Source organism: Myxine glutinosa, chromosome 5 (genome assembly GCF_964187855.1).
Source record: "Myxine glutinosa chromosome 5, kmMyxGlut1.1, whole genome shotgun sequence".
Lineage (NCBI taxonomy): Eukaryota > Metazoa > Chordata > Myxini > Myxiniformes > Myxinidae > Myxine > Myxine glutinosa.
This window is the reverse complement of record NC_136265.1, coordinates 32,022,096-32,040,498: the sequence shown is the minus strand read 5'-3', so window position 1 is coordinate 32,040,498 and position 18,403 is coordinate 32,022,096. Positions and strand designations below refer to the sequence as shown.

General features: G+C 46.9%; 1 protein-coding gene across 1 annotated transcript in view; it reads right to left on the bottom strand.

Annotated features, from left to right (window-relative positions):
• The window catches only part of LOC144888139 (matrilin-1-like), a 90,960-nt gene that overhangs the window by 19,689 nt on the left and 52,868 nt on the right, over nucleotides 1–18,403 (bottom strand). Inside the window, exon 8 of the mRNA XM_078777832.1 lies at nucleotides 4,668–4,736. Within this exon, the coding sequence (XP_078633958.1) occupies nucleotides 4,668–4,736 (69 nt within the window). The remainder of the gene's footprint in view (nucleotides 1–4,667; nucleotides 4,737–18,403) is intronic.

The following is an 18,403-nucleotide window of genomic DNA, read 5'->3' as shown; positions in this document are numbered from 1 at the left end:
AAAGTGGTATTGGGGTGAAATTAGCGGGGGTAGAAAAGATCAAGGTTTTGGATGGGGGAAGATAAGAGATGGTGGTGAACAGCTGTTTTAAAGACCTGGAGGGTGGAGTGGGATTGAAGAGAGTGAGGGAGTTTGTTCCAGAGGCGGGAGAAAAGAGGAGTGAAGGTGAGCAGAGAGTCTTGATTATGGCAGTTTGACCATAAGAGGGTTGCAGGCAGATCTTGTGCGACCTGTAGGAATATTTGCGGGACAGAGCCCAGAGAGAGCTGGGGGGGCAAGGCCAGAGAGGAGTCGGTAGAAGACGGAAAGACCACCAACCTGCCTGCGGTGAGTGAGTGAGAGGCCCTTGGAGTTAGCTTCATCGCGGGAGATTCCAATGATTCTGAATGCTTTGGTTTCAACAGCGTGAAGACGAGCTAGGTGTGAGGCAGGAGCACCAGCCCAGAGGGGAGAGCAGTATTCCATTGAGCTGCGGATGAAAGCCTTGTATGTGGTGAGGAGCACAGGTGTGCCAAGGAAGGACTTCGCACGACGGAGGATGCCCAGTCGGCGACTGGCTTTGGAGGCCAGATTTGAAATGTGGTTTTCCCAGGAAAGATCATGGCAGATAGTGAGATCCAAAAGCTTGAGTGACAGAACTTCTTGGAGAGGATTATTCAGAAAGTGGATGGGAGGGTTGTCCAGTCGGTCTTTTCGGAGAGACATCGTAAGAGTGTGAGATTTGTCAGGATTGAAAGACATGTTCCACTTGTTTGCCCAGTCTGTGATTTTGTCCAGGTCTGCAGAGAGTGAGGAGGCTGCAGACTGCCGATCTGAGGGATGAAGAATGGAATGACAGAGAGTAGGGTCATCAGCAAAGAGATACAGAGGATTTTCAAGAGAGTCAGAGAGATCATTGATGAAGACCAGAAAAAGCACAGGGCCCAGAACACTGCCTTGTGGAACTCCAGCCTGAACAGGAAGAGGAGATGAGAGAAACCCATTCAGGGCCACACGTTGACTACGACTAGAGAGGAAGTCCGCCAGCCATGTGTGGAGATTTCCTTGGATACCAAAAGAGGAGAGTTTGGTGAGCAGAGCGGGGTGCCAGACCGTATCGAAGGCACGTGATATGTCAAGGGAGACTGCTCTAATTTCCTGTTTGGCATTGAGGACCTCCATCCATTGTTGAGAAAGCAGAAGCAGCATGTCCAGAGTAGAGTGTCCAGGTCTGAAACCAAATTGATGATCAGAGATCAAGCCATTGGAGAAGAGGAAAGATTTGATATCTGAAGCAATGATGGATTCCATGACTTTGCTGATAATTGGTAGAAGGCTGATTGGTCTGTAGTTGCTGCGATCTGTTTTTGCACCTTTTTGTGCAAAGCGGTGATGTTGGCAGATTTCCAAGCAGATGGAAGATGACCTTGAGCAAAAGAGAGGGTGAAGAGAACAGAGAGAGGGAGTGAAAGAGCGGAAGAACAGGATTTTAGGACCCGTGGGCTGATGCCGTCAGGTCCAGTTGCAGAATCCGAGTCGAGGGTTGACAGAAACTTTTCCACCTTGTCAGGAGGAAAGGACACAGAGTCCAGGAGCAGCTGGGTACGACTGGGTACGGTGGGTACAGAGAGGGATGGGTTTGGGACACAAGATTTTGAGGCAAAAACAGAGTTGAGGCATTCAGCTTTTTCATGTGCGGAGTCAGCCGTGTGGCCATTTGAGGTGAGGGAGGGGATGGAGGGGGAACAAACACCAGAAACAGATTTGACCAGACGCCACCAAGATTTGGAAGAGGGAGACAGATAAGAGAGTTCGGTCCTGAGAACGGAGAGATATTGTTTCCTGGCTCTCCTGAGGGTGGACACACACTTGTTTCGGGCTTTGTGAAAGGAAATGAGATTTCCTTCCGTTGGATTTGCTTTTCAGGAGACGAAAGCAACTTGTTTCTGGGCAACAGCCTCACCACAAGATTCCGTGTACCATGGACGGGAGGAAGGGTATGACAACTGAAGACGAGATGGGATAAATCTGTGCATGAGAGAGAGCAATTTACTTTGGAAGAATTCCCAGGATGAGTTGATGTCAGAGGCGGTAGAGATGGGAGACCAGTCCAGATGATTTGATGGCTGCTTGAAGACCGTGCCAGTTGGCCTGAGTGAAATGCCAGACTCGTCGACGCTGAGGAGGCTCTCTGAGAATGGTCAGAGAGATGTCCACTTTCACAAGCACATGATCAGAAGAGCCGATTGGAGCAGAATAAGAGCAGCAGACATTTTCAGGGAAGTTAGTCATAACCAAGTCCAGAAGAGAAGATGCCCCGTTGACTGAAATCCGGATCAGGAAATTGACAGATTGTGTCAGTCCCAGTGAGTCACAGAAGTCCTTTGCTGAAGAGCCATGGCTGGTGAGAGAGGTACCCACACCCAGCCAACTGGCATGGTGACAGTTGAAATCACCACATATGAGGAAGAGAGAGTTGGGATGGGTAGATAGAAGTTGGTCCATATTCTCAGACAGCGAGATGTAGATGGAGTCATCACTGTTTGGTGGACGGTACAACGCACATATGAACAAAAGGTGGGAGCGAAGGGGAAGCCCTAGCCAAAGGTATTCCTGGGGGTGAGGTGGAGAGAGGGCAGTGCAGGGCGAGTGAGGAAGAGAGTTTTTTATATAGATAGCAACCCCACCTCCAGGACGAGGCTCAGGTCTATCATACCGGAGGAGGGAGTAACCTGGGAGAGATACCAAGGAATCAGAGACATCATGAAGGAGGAAAGTTTCTGTTAAGCAGATAACGTCTGGTTTGTCAGAAGCAACCTGTATGGAGAGATCAGTCAAGTTTGAGCGAAGGCCCAGGATGTTTGAGTCCATACTGTTAAGGAAGAGGAAGGGGGAGCATCGGATACAGAACAGGGAGGGGGAGCAGTAGGGTAAGATGTGGAAGAGGAGGAAGAGGTAGGGAGAGCTGTTGAAGGTGTGTTAGAGATTACAGAATAGCTTGGAGAAAGGGAAGAATGGGGCGGACAAAAGGTTTGATGGTGATTGGGAGAGGCGCAGTGAGGTGTTATTTGACGAGGGGGAAGAGCGAGGCAGACGGTTGAGGGAGATGAAGGTGAAAGTTGGAAGGGGGAAGAAGCGGGGAGGACGCTTTTAGGAGGAGGGGTGAGAGGGGACTCTAGGAGGGGAGGAGCGAGGGAGAGTCTCGGAGGGGAGGGGTGTGGGGGGAGATTTGAAAGGAATGGGTGATTGGGAAGATTTGGAGGGGAGGGGCAAGGGGGAAGATTTGAAAGAGATGGGTGATGGGGATGATTTGGAGGGGAGGGGCAAGGGGGTAGATTTAGAGGGGAGGGGTGATGGGGAAGTTTTGGAGGGGAGGGGTGATGGGGAAGTTTTGGAGGGAAGGGGTGATGGGGAAGATTTGGAGGGGAGGGGCAAGGGGGAAGATTTGAAAGGGATGGGTGATGGGGAAGATTTGGAGGGGAGGGGCAAGGGGGAAAATTTGAAAGAGATGGGTGATGGGGAAGATTTGGAGGGGAGGGGAAAAGGGGTAGATTTGGAGGGGAGGGGTGATGGGGAAGTTTTGGAGTGAAGGGGTGATGGGGAAGTTTTGGAGGGAAGGGGTGATGGGGAAGATTTGGAGGGAAGGGGTGATGGGGAAGATTTGGAGGGAAGGGGTGATGGGGAAGCTTTGGAGGGAAGGGGTGATGGGGAAGATTTGGAGGGAAGGGGTGATGGGGAAGATTTGGAGGGAAGGGGTGATGGGGAAGATTTGGAGGGAAGGGGTGATGGGGAAGATTTGGAGGGAAGGGGTGATGGGGAAGATTTGGAGGGAAGGGGTGATGGGGAAGATTTGGAGGGAAGGGGTGATGGGGAAGAAAGGGAGGGGAGGGGTGATGGGGAAGTTTTGGAGGGAAGGGGTGATGGGGAAGATTTGGAGGGGAGGGGTGATGGGGAAGATTTGGAGGGGAGGGGTGAGATTGGATTTTGAAAAGTGTACGATTAATAGGAAACGAACATTTATTGCAAAATGAGTTTCTTGAGACATTCGAGTCAAAAATACGTTTGAGGACGCTGAAGGATGGGTGGAGTGCTGGAGAGTTTAGGGAATGAATGAAAGATGCACTATAAGAGATGGAAATTTTTTTGGGAATGAATAGATTTGGTGAGCAAGTCGAAAGCATCCTTTTATAGAAGAAGAAGAAAAAGGTGTTATATAATATGACAGAATACAGGTCTTCAGGGGACAGATTAGACATTTTTTAACAATGTGATCACGTGATCACAAACAACGTGGTCGAAGAACGAACGAACAAATAAGAACGAATAAACGAATAAGAACAGAAGGAAATATTTTTTTTGGTTTGATGAATGCGAGCAAGGTTCATCAACTGATGCGAGCAAGGGGCCTTATGGCTGAACTTTGATGCTTCGTCCATCATGCTAAACACTACTGTGAGAGTTCATCGTTGGGTCGAGATTCGAACCCCGACCAGACAGCTCAGAATCGAGTGCTCAAGAGTCGAGACAATCCTGTGAGCCCTAATAAATAACAATAATTCAGTCTTCAGTCTTAGCTTTTAGATGATTCAAGCAGCAGCAGTGGAAATATTTGTTGTTGTAAAACTGTCTTTTAACCCTTAAAAATAATAATACAATGACGACCAAATTTTAAACAAACATTTTCAAACCTGAAACAGCAGGAGCAATGGTTATAACTTGAGCCAGAGTCGCAGGTTCTGGGGTTGTCGGAGGAACAGCTGTTGTCACGAAAGGAGACAAAAATAGAAATAAACCAACAGCCAAAGATTATTATTATCACTCTGACATCATAATTTATTACTTCCGCCACCGAAGGTGGATTAAGGTTATGTCTGTCTGTCTGTCTGTCTATCTGTTTGTTTGTCAATAGGATATCTCAAAACGTTGTGGACAGATTCGGACAAAATTTGGTGGAGAGGTTGTGTGTCCGACAAAGATGAAATGATTAGATTTTAGTGAAGATTCGAATCAGGATAAGAGAATTTTAAAATTGATTCTTCATCATTGAGAGATAGGGCAAAAATGATACATAGCACACCATTTCAAAAAGTTGTGGATGGTTTTGGACGAAACTTTGTGGACAGGTTGGGTGTGTGACAAGGAATAATTGATTCAATTTCGGTGAAGATCCAGATCCAGGTAAGAGACTTTTAATATTTAAGTGATTATTCACCATTGAGTGATATGACTGGGAAATCCTTGTTGTCACATTTAATACTGTTGCGTTTGTGGGAATGTCGGTCATTTGGGAGTCGTGTTCTTTGGGGTGTGTTGCATAGGGGTGCCAGTTCGGTTGTGGTTCCCCAAATAGGACCTTTTCGTATTTATTTTTTTCCTTTTTCTTCAACTTTACCCCATATCCACTCCCTTTACGCCACGTGATTTTGACTGTTTGTGGTGTTGAACAAAAACAGCTTTGGGAAGAATTCAACGCTTTTTTCTTCAAGCAAGAAAGGGCAGGAAAAGGACAGTGAGGAAGAAGAAGAGCGGCTCTTGGCAATGTGGTGAAAAAGCGATCTTTGCTCGTGGTGTGAACGGCTTCAGAGAGCTTGTTTGTTGGTGTGAGAGACTCGACCTCTACGATCTTTCTGAGCTGAGGGATTTGCTGTGTTGTATGAAGGAGGTTGATGAAAGGAGAAAGGGATTGCAGAACGTTGATGAACCTTGGTTCCCGCCAAGCCCGCTCTGGTAGTCAGGTTCACTATGTTTTTTCGTTCAAAATCATGGTAGATTAGCAAACCTATACATTTTTGGAAACGTTATTACATGGAAAATCTGAAAATCAATGTTTACATTTGCCAATTCCGACCAATTATATTCGACCAATCGACCAATTCCATTCGACCAATCGCTTCGATCGACCATTCGACCATTCGATTGATTCGATTCGATTCGATTCATCGAATTCGATTCGATCGACCATTCGACCAATTCGATTTGCCAATCAATTTGACCGACCTTTGCTTGTGTGGAACGGACTGTGAAAACGATGCGGACTATATTGTCGGATACGACACACAGGACAGTGATGACGAACTCTAAATGGCATATTCTGTAATCGTGTATGTTTGATGCCATTGACTGCCTGTGTATATTTTGTCATTGACTGCCTGTGTAGATGTGAAGTTATACTGACTGCATGTGTATATATGATTTTGCTGACTGCCTGTGTATGTTTGGTGATATGAATTATTGTGACACATTTTGATGTTATTAACTGCCTGTACAAAATGATAACATGTATTTGATTATGCAACTTATCGCGAATATAAAGACAGTATTTTGCAATTCAAAACCTTTGATTCGTGTCTTACCATTCCCCATAGCACTAATTTGATACTTTCATTGGATTCCTTGTCCCTGAAAATATAGGTTTAGTATATTTTTAAAAGTTTTTAGGGTAATTAGAGGCAGAAATAGAACAAAATATGTATTTTACAGTGGCCATTTTGAAAATCCAAAATGGCCGCCATACAGGTATCTCTCCAAATGTAAACATTGATTTTTAGTTTCCTTATGCTATAACCTTTCCAAAAATGTATAGGTTTGCTAATCTACCATGATTTTGAACGAAATATAATTTATTGACATAGTGAACCTGACTATGGCGAACGTTGATGCTTTTAAGGCCAGCCAAAAGGCCAAATCAAACATTTGAACAGCCTTGCACGTGCACCTTGACCCCACGGCCAAGGCACACCGTCTATCAAGACTGTCCATTAGCATACACATGCACTTCAACCCCAAGGCCCGAAGGGCCAGAATGCATGGTCATACAATACCTCTTTAATACGAATTGAAGAGAAACCAGAAACGAACGTTGATGAAGCTGCTCTTCAAACAGGCCTGAACCCCATTCCATCCGCATCGTCCAATCACATTTTATTTAAATTCCCTGCGAATATTATCTTGCTATAATTCACCAAATGTCTGTCTGTCTGTCCGTTCCCAGGTACAGCAAAAACGGCTGAACCGAACGCAACAAAATTTTGGGTGTGTAATCCTGAGACCCACTGGAGTAAAATAGGCTATATTGTTTTTCCAATTTTATTTCCAATTTTCCAATTTTTCCAATTTTCAAGTTTTTCCAAACATGATGGAATCATATTTACCGATATGAACAGTGATGTGGCTTTTATTGAAATTCTACAAATACTGTTTAGATTTTGATGATTTGCATGTGATATGATTTAACGGATGTTCACATAAATCGTTTAAAATAAAAAAGCCTTCAATTTCTGATATTTTGCCTTTTCATTTGGGCCTCCCAATTGAAGCCCCGCCGGTAGGGCGGGTACTGTTGCCAGTTTTATTAATTCGCTTACCTTCCCTTCCCTGGGTTAGATAGAGTGTTGTGTGTGGATGTTGTGTCGGCCTTTCGTATCAGTTGTGTGTGGCCTGTTAATTGTTTCAGTCTGTCATTATTAATTAATTAAGTCTGTCATACTTGTACTTGTATGATTTCATTATTGTATCGTTTTGCATTATTTGAAGTAAATTGATTGTATTTCATTTTGTTCGATTTACCTTTTTCGGATCGGGTTGCAAGCTCCCCTGACCTCCAGTGTGGCAATTTAAACTCCTTGCACTAAAACCAATAGTTCAAGCTTCCAAAAACCGCTCGGCCAGCTTGTGGGTCTCGGCCCGACGGGTTGGGGATAGGAATTAGGGTCGCTGACATTAGTCACCCTATAACACACTTATTCGGGAGTGACGTTTGGGACTCAGGTCCTCATCCCCGACGCCCGTAACAATACTTTAATATAACATGGGTCATGTCATTTTGGATAGCTTGAGGTTGTAGTTACATTTTATTCTTTCTTCTCTCCCTTTCCTGTTCATTCATCCACCTGCCCGTTTGTGTTTTGGTGTTTCTCCAACATTCACTGTCAAAATGTTACCCATCTCCTCTTTGCCACCTTTGAAAATGAAGGTGACGAAATGTTTCATGAACGTTAAGTGACATAACACCTCATTTAATCCCCATATTGGATTTCAAAGTATTAAATGGTGACTTTTCCTTTTCACATATGTTGAGGTCTTTCATAAAATATTTAATTGTTTCTACTAAACTTTATATTGATTTCATCATTCAAAAGAAGGCAGCTGAGTTTGATGACGCAGTCAAGTCGGAGCCATGGCAATGAGGGTCGTCCACATATTATGTTTGTCATGTGAAGCCCCTTGGGGTAGGGAAGGGGGTTTTGTTCATTTTTAGTTTATTTTGTTTATTATTGTTATATTACTGGGGACATTTGGATCTTTGAGGTTTTTTTGGTCTTCAGGGTTTTTTGGGTCTTGGGTCTTTGGTGTCTTTTTGTCTTTGGTGAAGTAGTGACATGGGCATTGAGGAAGTTAGGAGTGGAGGAATGGTTGATCAGAGTACTGATGGCAATGTACAAAAGAGCGCGCACAGCTGTAAGGACGAAGGACGGGAACAGTGGTGAGTTTGAGGTGAAGGTGGGAGTGCATCAGGGGTCGGTACTAAGTCCACTACTATTTGTAGCTGTGATGGAGGTCCTGGCTCAGAACGTAAAGGAGGGTTTACCGTGGGAGTTGTTGTATGCAGATGATCTGGTGTTGATTGCAGAAAGTATGGATGGACTGAAGGAGAAGATGAACAAGTGGAAGGAATGTATGGAGACAAAAGGTATGAAGGTGAATATAGGAAAGACGAAGGTGATGGCAAGTGGCAAAGCATGTGGTGAGGTGGAAAGAACTGGGAAGTGGCCGTGTGCTGTGTGCAGGAAGGGTGTCGGAGTGAATTCCATTCAATGTGCAATGTGCGCTGAGAGGGTTCATCAAAAATGTAGTGGTCTGAGAGGGTCATTAACCAGTGTGGCAGTTACATTCAAATGTAAAGTGTGCACAGAGGGAGCTGCAAATGGAGGAAATGTTGAGTTGGATCTTGGAGATGGCGTGAAGCTGGAAGGTGTGAAAACATTTTGTTACCTTGGAGACATGCTGAATGGAGAAGGTGGATCAGACTCGGCAACGGTTGCTCGAGTGAGATGTGCATGGAAGAAGTTTCGGGAACTGAGTGGGGTGCTGACGAGGAGGGGAGTGTCATTGAAGCTGAAGGGAAAGGTGTATGCTGCATGTGTGAGAAGTGTTATGATTTATGGGAGTGAGACATGGATGAGGAACATAGAGCAGCAACGAAGGCTGGAAAGGGTGGAAATGCGAATGGTTCAGTGGATGTGTGGAGTATCGTTGAGAGAGAGGAAGACAAATGATGAATTGCGAAAAATGATGGGAATAGAGCCTGTGATGGATGCTGTGAAGAGAAACAGGTTGAGATGGTTTGGTCATGTGTTGAGGAAGGATGAAAGTGACTGGTTGAAAAGGGTGATGGAAATGAATGTAGAAGGAAGTAGAGGACGGGGAAGACAAAGAAAGACTTGGCTAAAGATGGTCGAAGAAGAAATGCGGGCAAGGGGGTTAACAAGGGGAGATGCAGAATATAGGGCAAAATGGAGAACATTGTCATGGGGACCGCAAGGCTAACCCCCGCTCTTGCAGGGAAAATTGCCTTAAAATGCCTGTTGTTGTTGTTTGGTCTTTGGTGTCTTTTGGGGTCTTCTGGAGTCTTTTGTGTATTTTGGGTGTTTGGGGTCTTTTGGGACTTTGGGGTCGTTTTTCTCTTTGGAGTATTTGGGAGGTCTTCGAGTTATTTTGGGTCCTCTGGGTCTTCAAGGGTCTTTTGTGTCTTCAGGGTCTTGGTAGTCTTCAGGGTTTTTTGGGGACTTAAAGGGTCTTCAATTGTCTAAGTCTAAGAGGACTCAGCAGTCTAAACGGTTGTACGGTTTATTCCAACAGAAGGTAATTAATAGACATACATTATAGTCAGGTTCACTATGTCAATAAATTATATTTCGTTCAAAATCATGGTAGATTAGCAAACCTATACATTTTTGGAAAGGTTATAGCATAAGGAAACTAAAAATCAATGTTTACATTTGGAGAGATACCTGTATGGCGGCCATTTTGGATTTTCAAAATGGCCACTGTAAAATACATATTTTGTTCTATTTCTGCCTCTAATTACCCTAAAAACTTTTAAAAATATACTAAACCTATATTTTCAGAGACAAGGAATCCAATGAAAGTATCAAATTAGTGCTATGGGGAATGGTAAGACACGAATCAAAGGTTTTGAATTGCAAAATACTGTCTTTATATTCGCGATAAGTTGCATAATCAAATACATGTTATCATTTTGTACAGGCAGTTAATAACATCAAAATGTGTCACAATAATTCATATCACCAAACATACACAGGCAGTCAGCAAAATCATATATACACATGCAGTCAGTATAACTTCACATCTACGCAGGCAGTCAATGACAAAATATACACAGGCAGTCAATGGCATCAAACATACACGATTACAGAATATGCCATTTAGAGTTCGTCATCACTGTCCTGTGTGTCGTATCCGACAATATAGTCCGCATCGTTTTCACAGTCCGTTCCACACAAGCAAAGGTCGGTCAAATTGATTGGCAAATCGAATTGGTCGAATGGTCGATCGAATCGAATTCGATGGATCGAATCGAATCGATCGAATTGGTCGAATGGTCGAATGGTCGATCGAAGCGATTGGTCGAATTGGTCGAATGGAATTGGTCGATTGGTCGAATTGGTCGAATTGTTCGAATCGAATTGGTCGGAATTGGCAAATGTAAACATTGATTTTCAGATTTTCCATGTAATAACGTTTCCAAAAATGTATAGGTTTGCTAATCTACCATGATTTTGAACGAAAAAACATCGTGAACCTGACTATTAATTAATAGACAGGATGCAACTGATGTTTAAACAGTACGTAATTAATAGATATATAGTGACACGGCTTCAACGCCTCACCATCTCCAAGCTTCACGGAACGTGTTTTTCGGGTTTATATATATTGTTACGGACACGGTTTTTGGATGTTATTTTACCGAGCGGTGGTGTATTTAACCGCGTCCGAACAGTTACTCCCCGATTAGAACCCGATTCCACCCGAACGTTGACTAATCGCGCTACAGATATTCAATTGGGAAACCTCTAAAGCGACCGAAAGAGAAGAAGAGAGAAGAAAGACAGAGTTTGGAGGAAGAACAGATTTATTATACACACACAAGCAATATTTTAGAGCGACCAATATTATTTACAGCAATAGATGGAAAAGAGCAGTCACACAGTGCATTGTTAACTTATTCTATTTCATTTACTTAATCCCCAAGACAAACGAGTAGGACAGGACGTTCACACTCACACGATGGATATTGCAGGCAGGTAATGGCTCGAGGTTGATTGCTTGAGAGGAAGGCAAGGTCGGAGGCCGCAGCACCCCTCGCGGTTTTGGCGGGAAAACCTCCGTCGCGTATCCGCGGCCGTCACGCGCTGGCTCGGCACACCTGCTCCTCTTCCTGGGGTGGAGCCGTCTCCCTCCGTTCAGCGCGTCTCTCCAACGACAGGGGGGTATTGCAGGCAGGCAGGTAGGTAGGTAGGTAGGTAGGTAGGGCTTGCGGTGGATTGCGCTCCTCTTCCAGGTCATCCCCCAGCGTATCTCTCAAGGCCTCTTTGGTGCAGCCTCGTTGCTCCTCTCCAGCTCATCTCCAGTCATCTCTCATCCCCTAAAGCAGTCCCCTGCAGTCGCTTTTATCACCTCCAGCGAAATCAAGCCGCCGACTCCGAGGGCGCGCCTACCGGGTCACTCACCGCGGTGTTGATTGGCTGTTAGGGCTGGTTCACTCCTTGCTTCTTATGACGAGGTGGAGACACGCCTTTCTTCCCCAACCTTACCTCGTGGCCAATGGTGGTTTGAAGAAAACCAGCCAAAATGCGGAAGGCAATTGGAAGGGAGGTTTTGGGGAAATTGGAAGGGCCTACGCTTATTTTGTTTGATACAATGCAAAGTCAATCTAGTGGAAAACACATACTTAGCCTACATGGAATAAGGAAATACACTATTTAAAAGATATATCGTGACCTGCGTGTATGTTCTATGAAATTAATTAGGAGGACGGCTGCGACCATTATTTACATTACCAGGATGTTACCATACCAAAACCATACTCTTCACATCCGTTACCCTTCCTCCAAAATTGTTACACTCCTCAAAACCCGTTACACTTCTCAAAACCCGTTACACTTCTCAAAATCGTTACACTGCACCCTCCTTTCTTCAGGCACGTCCTCGGGCCTACTAGACTTAACTGAGTGTGACATGTAGGTGTAATTCCCTCTACAATTAACCTGACCCTGAGTGTGACAATTTTAAAACACAAATAAGTATGTCCCCCTATTGCATTGCATCCTGTCTAACAGACTCAAGCCCACAGCTAACCGAATTACGGAATTATTCTGAAACTATACATTTACGGTGGGGAGCATTATTTACAATGACGTGATTTCTTATTTACAACGCAACCCAGGACCTGTGTGTTTTTTTTCTTTTCTTTTTAGGGAACAAGAGAAAGAAATTCCTGTTGGGAGGGAGGAGACAGCACGCATTGCATCGATGCACCAGTACCAATACCACCAAAGCACCCAAAAGCACCCAAACACCACAAAGCACCCAAAAACACCATCCGGTGCGGTTACCATGGTTCATAATAAACACAACAAAACAACTGGTGGTGGTCTTCTCCTTCTCTGCTGGGCCGATGTTCTTCCCGACGTCTTCTGGCTTCATGCGGCCTATTTGGACATACTAAAAAAAGCACAACTTGTGTCCATTTTTATTTAGGGCCTCAGGGGCCAACTAAGGGTGGTCCACCTGTTTGGCATAGGTGCCACCTTACCGAGGTCCGCAAGCAAGATTCCCTGGCCACTATGGCCGGTTTCCAACAGAGGTGCCCTGCCCCAGAACCTGGGGTCCATCAAGTGGTACTTGGCCGCCGAACAGCGGTCCATAAAGTGGTACATCAACGCAATGCGTGCTGGTTCTGGGAATCTCGGGCGCACAATGGCCACCTCACGCACGCTCCCCTCGGCACCCAATGGCGCACAGGTCATGTGGGAGACAAAAGAAAGACAATTGAGCGAGGGGTAAGGTCACAAGGGTACACGTCAAACAAGGCAATGCAAGGTGAAATGCGTACGGAGGGCGAAGTGAGAAAGCTCGTCCCTACCGTACGTCACCCCCCTGTCACCTACACTACCCTTGCTCTTACCCCATATTTACAAAATCTACCCATTTACAAATTCGTCACTACTGTCACGTCTTCCCCATATTTCCCTTATACCAAATTCGTCACCACAATCCCTCTACTTCAAAATTTGCCATCATCAAATTCATCATCAATCCTCATAAGGAGGCAGAGATGGAACATCAAAGCACAATGTCACACCCACGTCATGATGCGTCTCACAACCCAAACATTTGCACAGTAAAAAAATAATCAAACATGGCATGGTGTGGAGTACCTGTCACCTCAGGTGAGTGGATGCAGATGGTGCGAGGAGATCCTTCATCCTAACTATCCTCTAAATGACTTTAACACACTTTACACTACCCGGGGTCTTTCCCTGCCAATCCATTGGCCAACCTACACTATGGGTTCTAATAACCAATTCCCATTGGCCAAACTGTGGTACTCTTCAATTTGGGGTCTCACTCCCCCGATTCATCTCCCGGTGCCCTCTCACAATTTCTGGGCTGTGGCGTGTACCTCTCCCAGTGGGTCTACCCACCTGCACACCTCCACCACTGCAGTTGCCTCCGAGCTTACCTGCTCCTTACCCTAACCTAACTACCTGGGGAAGACCCCTCTTGGATCTGTCACCCCACTGGTGCCCTCTGGCACTGGGCTACCCGGGTCCGTCCTCCGGATCCTCGGGCCCCATCCACAACAACTACTACCGGCTCCCAGAGCCCACCTGCGGCCTCACCTGGCCGACATCCTCACAGTGGTGGAGTGCCCAAACCAACTACACACACTAACAGGCTACACGCCCAGCCATTTCCACAACACTAATGCACCCATCCAAAGATCATTCTTCCACTCGCACCACAGATGCCAATATCCAACCACAATTTACCTATACCCTCTACCTAACACTTACACTACCCGCCCCGGGTATCCGTGATGGGGGTCCACTCTTCCCCCATTCACACCTTCGCACCATCCACTCCACTCCACAATTTCCACCATACTCACTCCACGACCATCCATTCCAATACTCCATACCATTTATTCCATACACCTGTCCTCCATTCACCTGTCGTTGCACACCTGTGCAATCATACCTGGTGCCACCTGCACCCTCCTTTCTTCCTGGACCATTTGGTCATCACAATACACAATCACCACTACTATCACTCAAACACTGCTCCACACACCTATTCAGTTGCACACCTGTGCAATCACACCTGTTCAATTCTCAAACACACCTGTTCAATCCTCACACACACGGCATCATCTCTTCTAACTACTCCCCTCTGAAACTTGCGCTTCCCAGTCGTCCCTTTAAACTATTGCGCTCCCACGTCATTATCATCCACGCTAATCTACCTGCGTCCCCACTACAGGTATCCTTGTCACTAACTAACCTTAACGTCACCTAATGTCATCTTCTAGGGCCCTACACACGATATCCTAACCCACCCGGGCTAGTTTTCACTGCCATCAACCCCATAAACTATTGCGCATTTGCCCCACCTGTGAGGGATGGTGGATTTGCCATCCCACCACATCGGGGGTCTCTCACTACCAATTTCGCTCGTCCAAATCCAACAATTCAAAAATTTTCCATTTACTGCCAATTCTATTCACTTTTCTAAATTTCGTTTCAAATCACTACTATCACTATCACCATCACCCGTCTACTTATTACATCCTCTCGGTGCGCCAATTCACATCACCCGTCTACTTATTACATCCTCTCGGTGCGCCAATTCACATCTACAGCCCGGCTTCGTACAGCCGAGCAATGAACGCGGGTCGTTTTTTTGCCAGCGGCTGGATACGTCCCGCATTCGGGGCAGGGACGGAGGCTTACCCGGGCCGAGATCCCATGCACCACTTCGGCGTGGAGCCATCCAATGTCCCGATCTCGACCTGCCGGCACGTCTCAATAGAAAGTGGTCGCCATGACGACCCTTCCTATCGAGCTGCCCGCTCCGCCTTGTGGAGCCCGGACGCGGCCGCTCCACGCGAGGCCCAGCGTGGATCGCGCACGGCGGTCCTTTCGAACCCGCCGTGGCTCGGATCTCCGCTGGTTCTCGCGGCACGCGAAGCCCGGCACGCACCGAGGGCCCGATCCGGCTAAAAGTCGACCTAACCTTTAACCCGGTTACCGTCGACGCTTCACCTGCAGGCTTACATGCATACGCTACCTCTTTCTTGCTCATACATGCAGCCGTTCCCATTCTCCTCGTACCTTTTCTTTCACACCTCGGTACACTCACTCCGCTCACCGACTTGGTCACACACCTGACCACCGAACACTTTGGCACACATTCGTTGCTCGCGCACCTCACCAATACACCGCTTCGCGCCCCCTCCTCGGTCACCTCCTTTGTGACAATCACAGGTGTGCTCTCACCCGCACACCCAACCACGTGTCTCACTACCAATTCCAGCGTGCATTCCCACTCACGCTCTACCATTCCAGGTGTGCATCCTTCCATCCCAGGTGTACATCCTCGCTCACCTATCACAACCAGCTCACGCTCCGTTTCACTCTCACTACTCTCACCTCCACTCTCAGTCGCGCACTCACCCTTACTCTTGACAGCATGCGCTTTCCCCATGCACCCGTCCGTTACACACCTTTCTCGCGCATCCTCCCGCGCACACTTCTTCGTTACTTCCTCCGTAACACTCACCACAGGCATGCATTCTCCCTTACTCTTGACAGCATGCGCTTTCCCCATGCACCCGTCCGTTACACACCTTTCTCGCGCGTCCTCCCGCGCACACTTTTTCGTTACTTCCTCCGTAACACTCACCACACCGCGCTTCCCTGTGCTCCCTCGCACACGCGCTTTGACCAATTCACTCTTGACGGCACACTCACTCCTCGGCGTGCACTTTTTCCTCACACACCCCATGGTCGGACATTCTCGCACACCCCTTTTTTCGCACACCTGTCCTGTCACACACCTCACCAACGGCCTCTCACGAACACCCGGATCCAAACCAATCCCCAAGCCGACTGAAGCTTTCCTCACATCATGTACATTGCCACTCACCTTGGCACCTCGTCCCCGCACCTCCTTTGCCACCTGCAAACTCTTTATTTGGTTAGTGAGCATCACATCATGATTTGAACACAGACCTTGTACATATTCCATGACTTCCTCCTTTATCTCCCTCTTAGTTTCTGTCCGTCCCTTCTTAATTTCACTCACCTCTTCTCCCACTTCCTCTAATTTTTGTTTAACCTCTTTTATTTCTCGGTGCGTCCCCTCAAGTTCGTCCTCTAAGGCTACCGTGACCGTCTCTATGTGCATCCTCACCTGCCGGTCCTTTGTCTCCATTATCTCTGTCACCTCCTCCACCCTCATTGTCAGTTCCTCCCGTACCATCTGACATTGCCTCTGCGTCGCTATTAATTCGTTTTTAATTTCTTTTTGTGTCGCCTTTAACCCTCCTAGTACCGCAGTGTTCTTTTGAACCTGCTCCACTAACTTAGTTTGTCCCTCTGTCAGCTGCTCCACCTCCTCCGTCAGATCTTCTATTCCCCCCTGTAACTTTACCGTATTATTTCTCACCTCTTTCTCGATACGCTTTTCGCCTCGCTTTACCTCCTCGCGTAGCCCAGAGACCTCCTCACTCATCCCTCGTCGTATTTCCTCCATCTGGTTCCCCATCTGTTCGATTTCCCGGGCGGATTGTTCCCCTATTTCCCGCAATTTGTCCTCCATCCTATTTTCTAACCCCATTAACCCATTTTTCACCCCCTCTAACTGATTCTCTTGAGCGGCCATTCTGTTTTCTACCCCCATTAACCCATTTTTCACCCCTTCTATCCCATTGTCTAATCCCTCAAATTTCTTGTCTAACTCCTTAAAATTATTGTCTAACCCCTCAAATTTCTTGTCTAACTCCTTAAAATTATTGTCTAACCCCTCACCGGTACCCCTCGCTTCGTCCCTCATTACCCCCATCATTCTGCTTTCCATTTTCGCACTATCAGCCCTTGCTTCGTCCCTCATTTTGTCCATAAGGGCACCGATTTGTAGCAACAAAAGGTCCGAATCCAACGGCGGCGCTGCTACTGTCGCGGGCGTGGCAAAATTTGGTGCCGCTACACCCACGTGCGCGAGGACGCCATTTTGCACGCCTGCTACTCCCTCAACCGCCTCCTCATTGCTCTCCTCCTCCCTTTCTTCCACATACATTTCCCCTGGTTCCTGGGTTACCCCTAACCCGTCTATCTCCCCCACCGACATCCGATCGCCTTGATTGTCCATGGCGCGATCTCAAAATTCGGGTTTTATAAAACAACACAATTTTGGCAGCTCGTAATTTTGACCAAGATTTTTTTTTTTAAAATTTGGGCCTAACAAATTTAGTCCCGGGTCCGAATCCGACTCCTCGACACCAATTGTTACGGACACGGTTTTTGGATGTTATTTTACCGAGCGGTGGTGTATTTAACCGCGTCCGAACAGTTACTCCCCGATTAGAACCCGATTCCACCCGAACGTTGACTAATCGCGCTACAGATATTCAATTGGGAAACCTCTAAAGCGACCGAAAGAGAAGAAGAGAGAAGAAAGACAGAGTTTGGAGGAAGAACAGATTTATTATACACACACAAGCAATATTTTAGAGCGACCAATATTATTTACAGCAATAGATGGAAAAGAGCAGTCACACAGTGCATTGTTAACTTATTCTATTTCATTTACTTAATCCCCAAGACAAACGAGTAGGACAGGACGTTCACACTCACACGATGGATATTGCAGGCAGGTAATGGCTCGAGGTTGATTGCTTGAGAGGAAGGCAAGGTCGGAGGCCGCAGCACCCCTCGCGGTTTTGGCGGGAAAACCTCCGTCGCGTATCCGCGGCCGTCACGCGCTGGCTCGGCACACCTGCTCCTCTTCCTGGGGTGGAGCCGTCTCCCTCCGTTCAGCGCGTCTCTCCAACGACAGGGGGGTATTGCAGGCAGGCAGGTAGGTAGGTAGGTAGGTAGGTAGGGCTTGCGGTGGATTGCGCTCCTCTTCCAGGTCATCCCCCAGCGTATCTCTCAAGGCCTCTTTGGTGCAGCCTCGTTGCTCCTCTCCAGCTCATCTCCAGTCATCTCTCATCCCCTAAAGCAGTCCCCTGCAGTCGCTTTTATCACCTCCAGCGAAATCAAGCCGCCGACTCCGAGGGCGCGCCTACCGGGTCACTCACCGCGGTGTTGATTGGCTGTTAGGGCTGGTTCACTCCTTG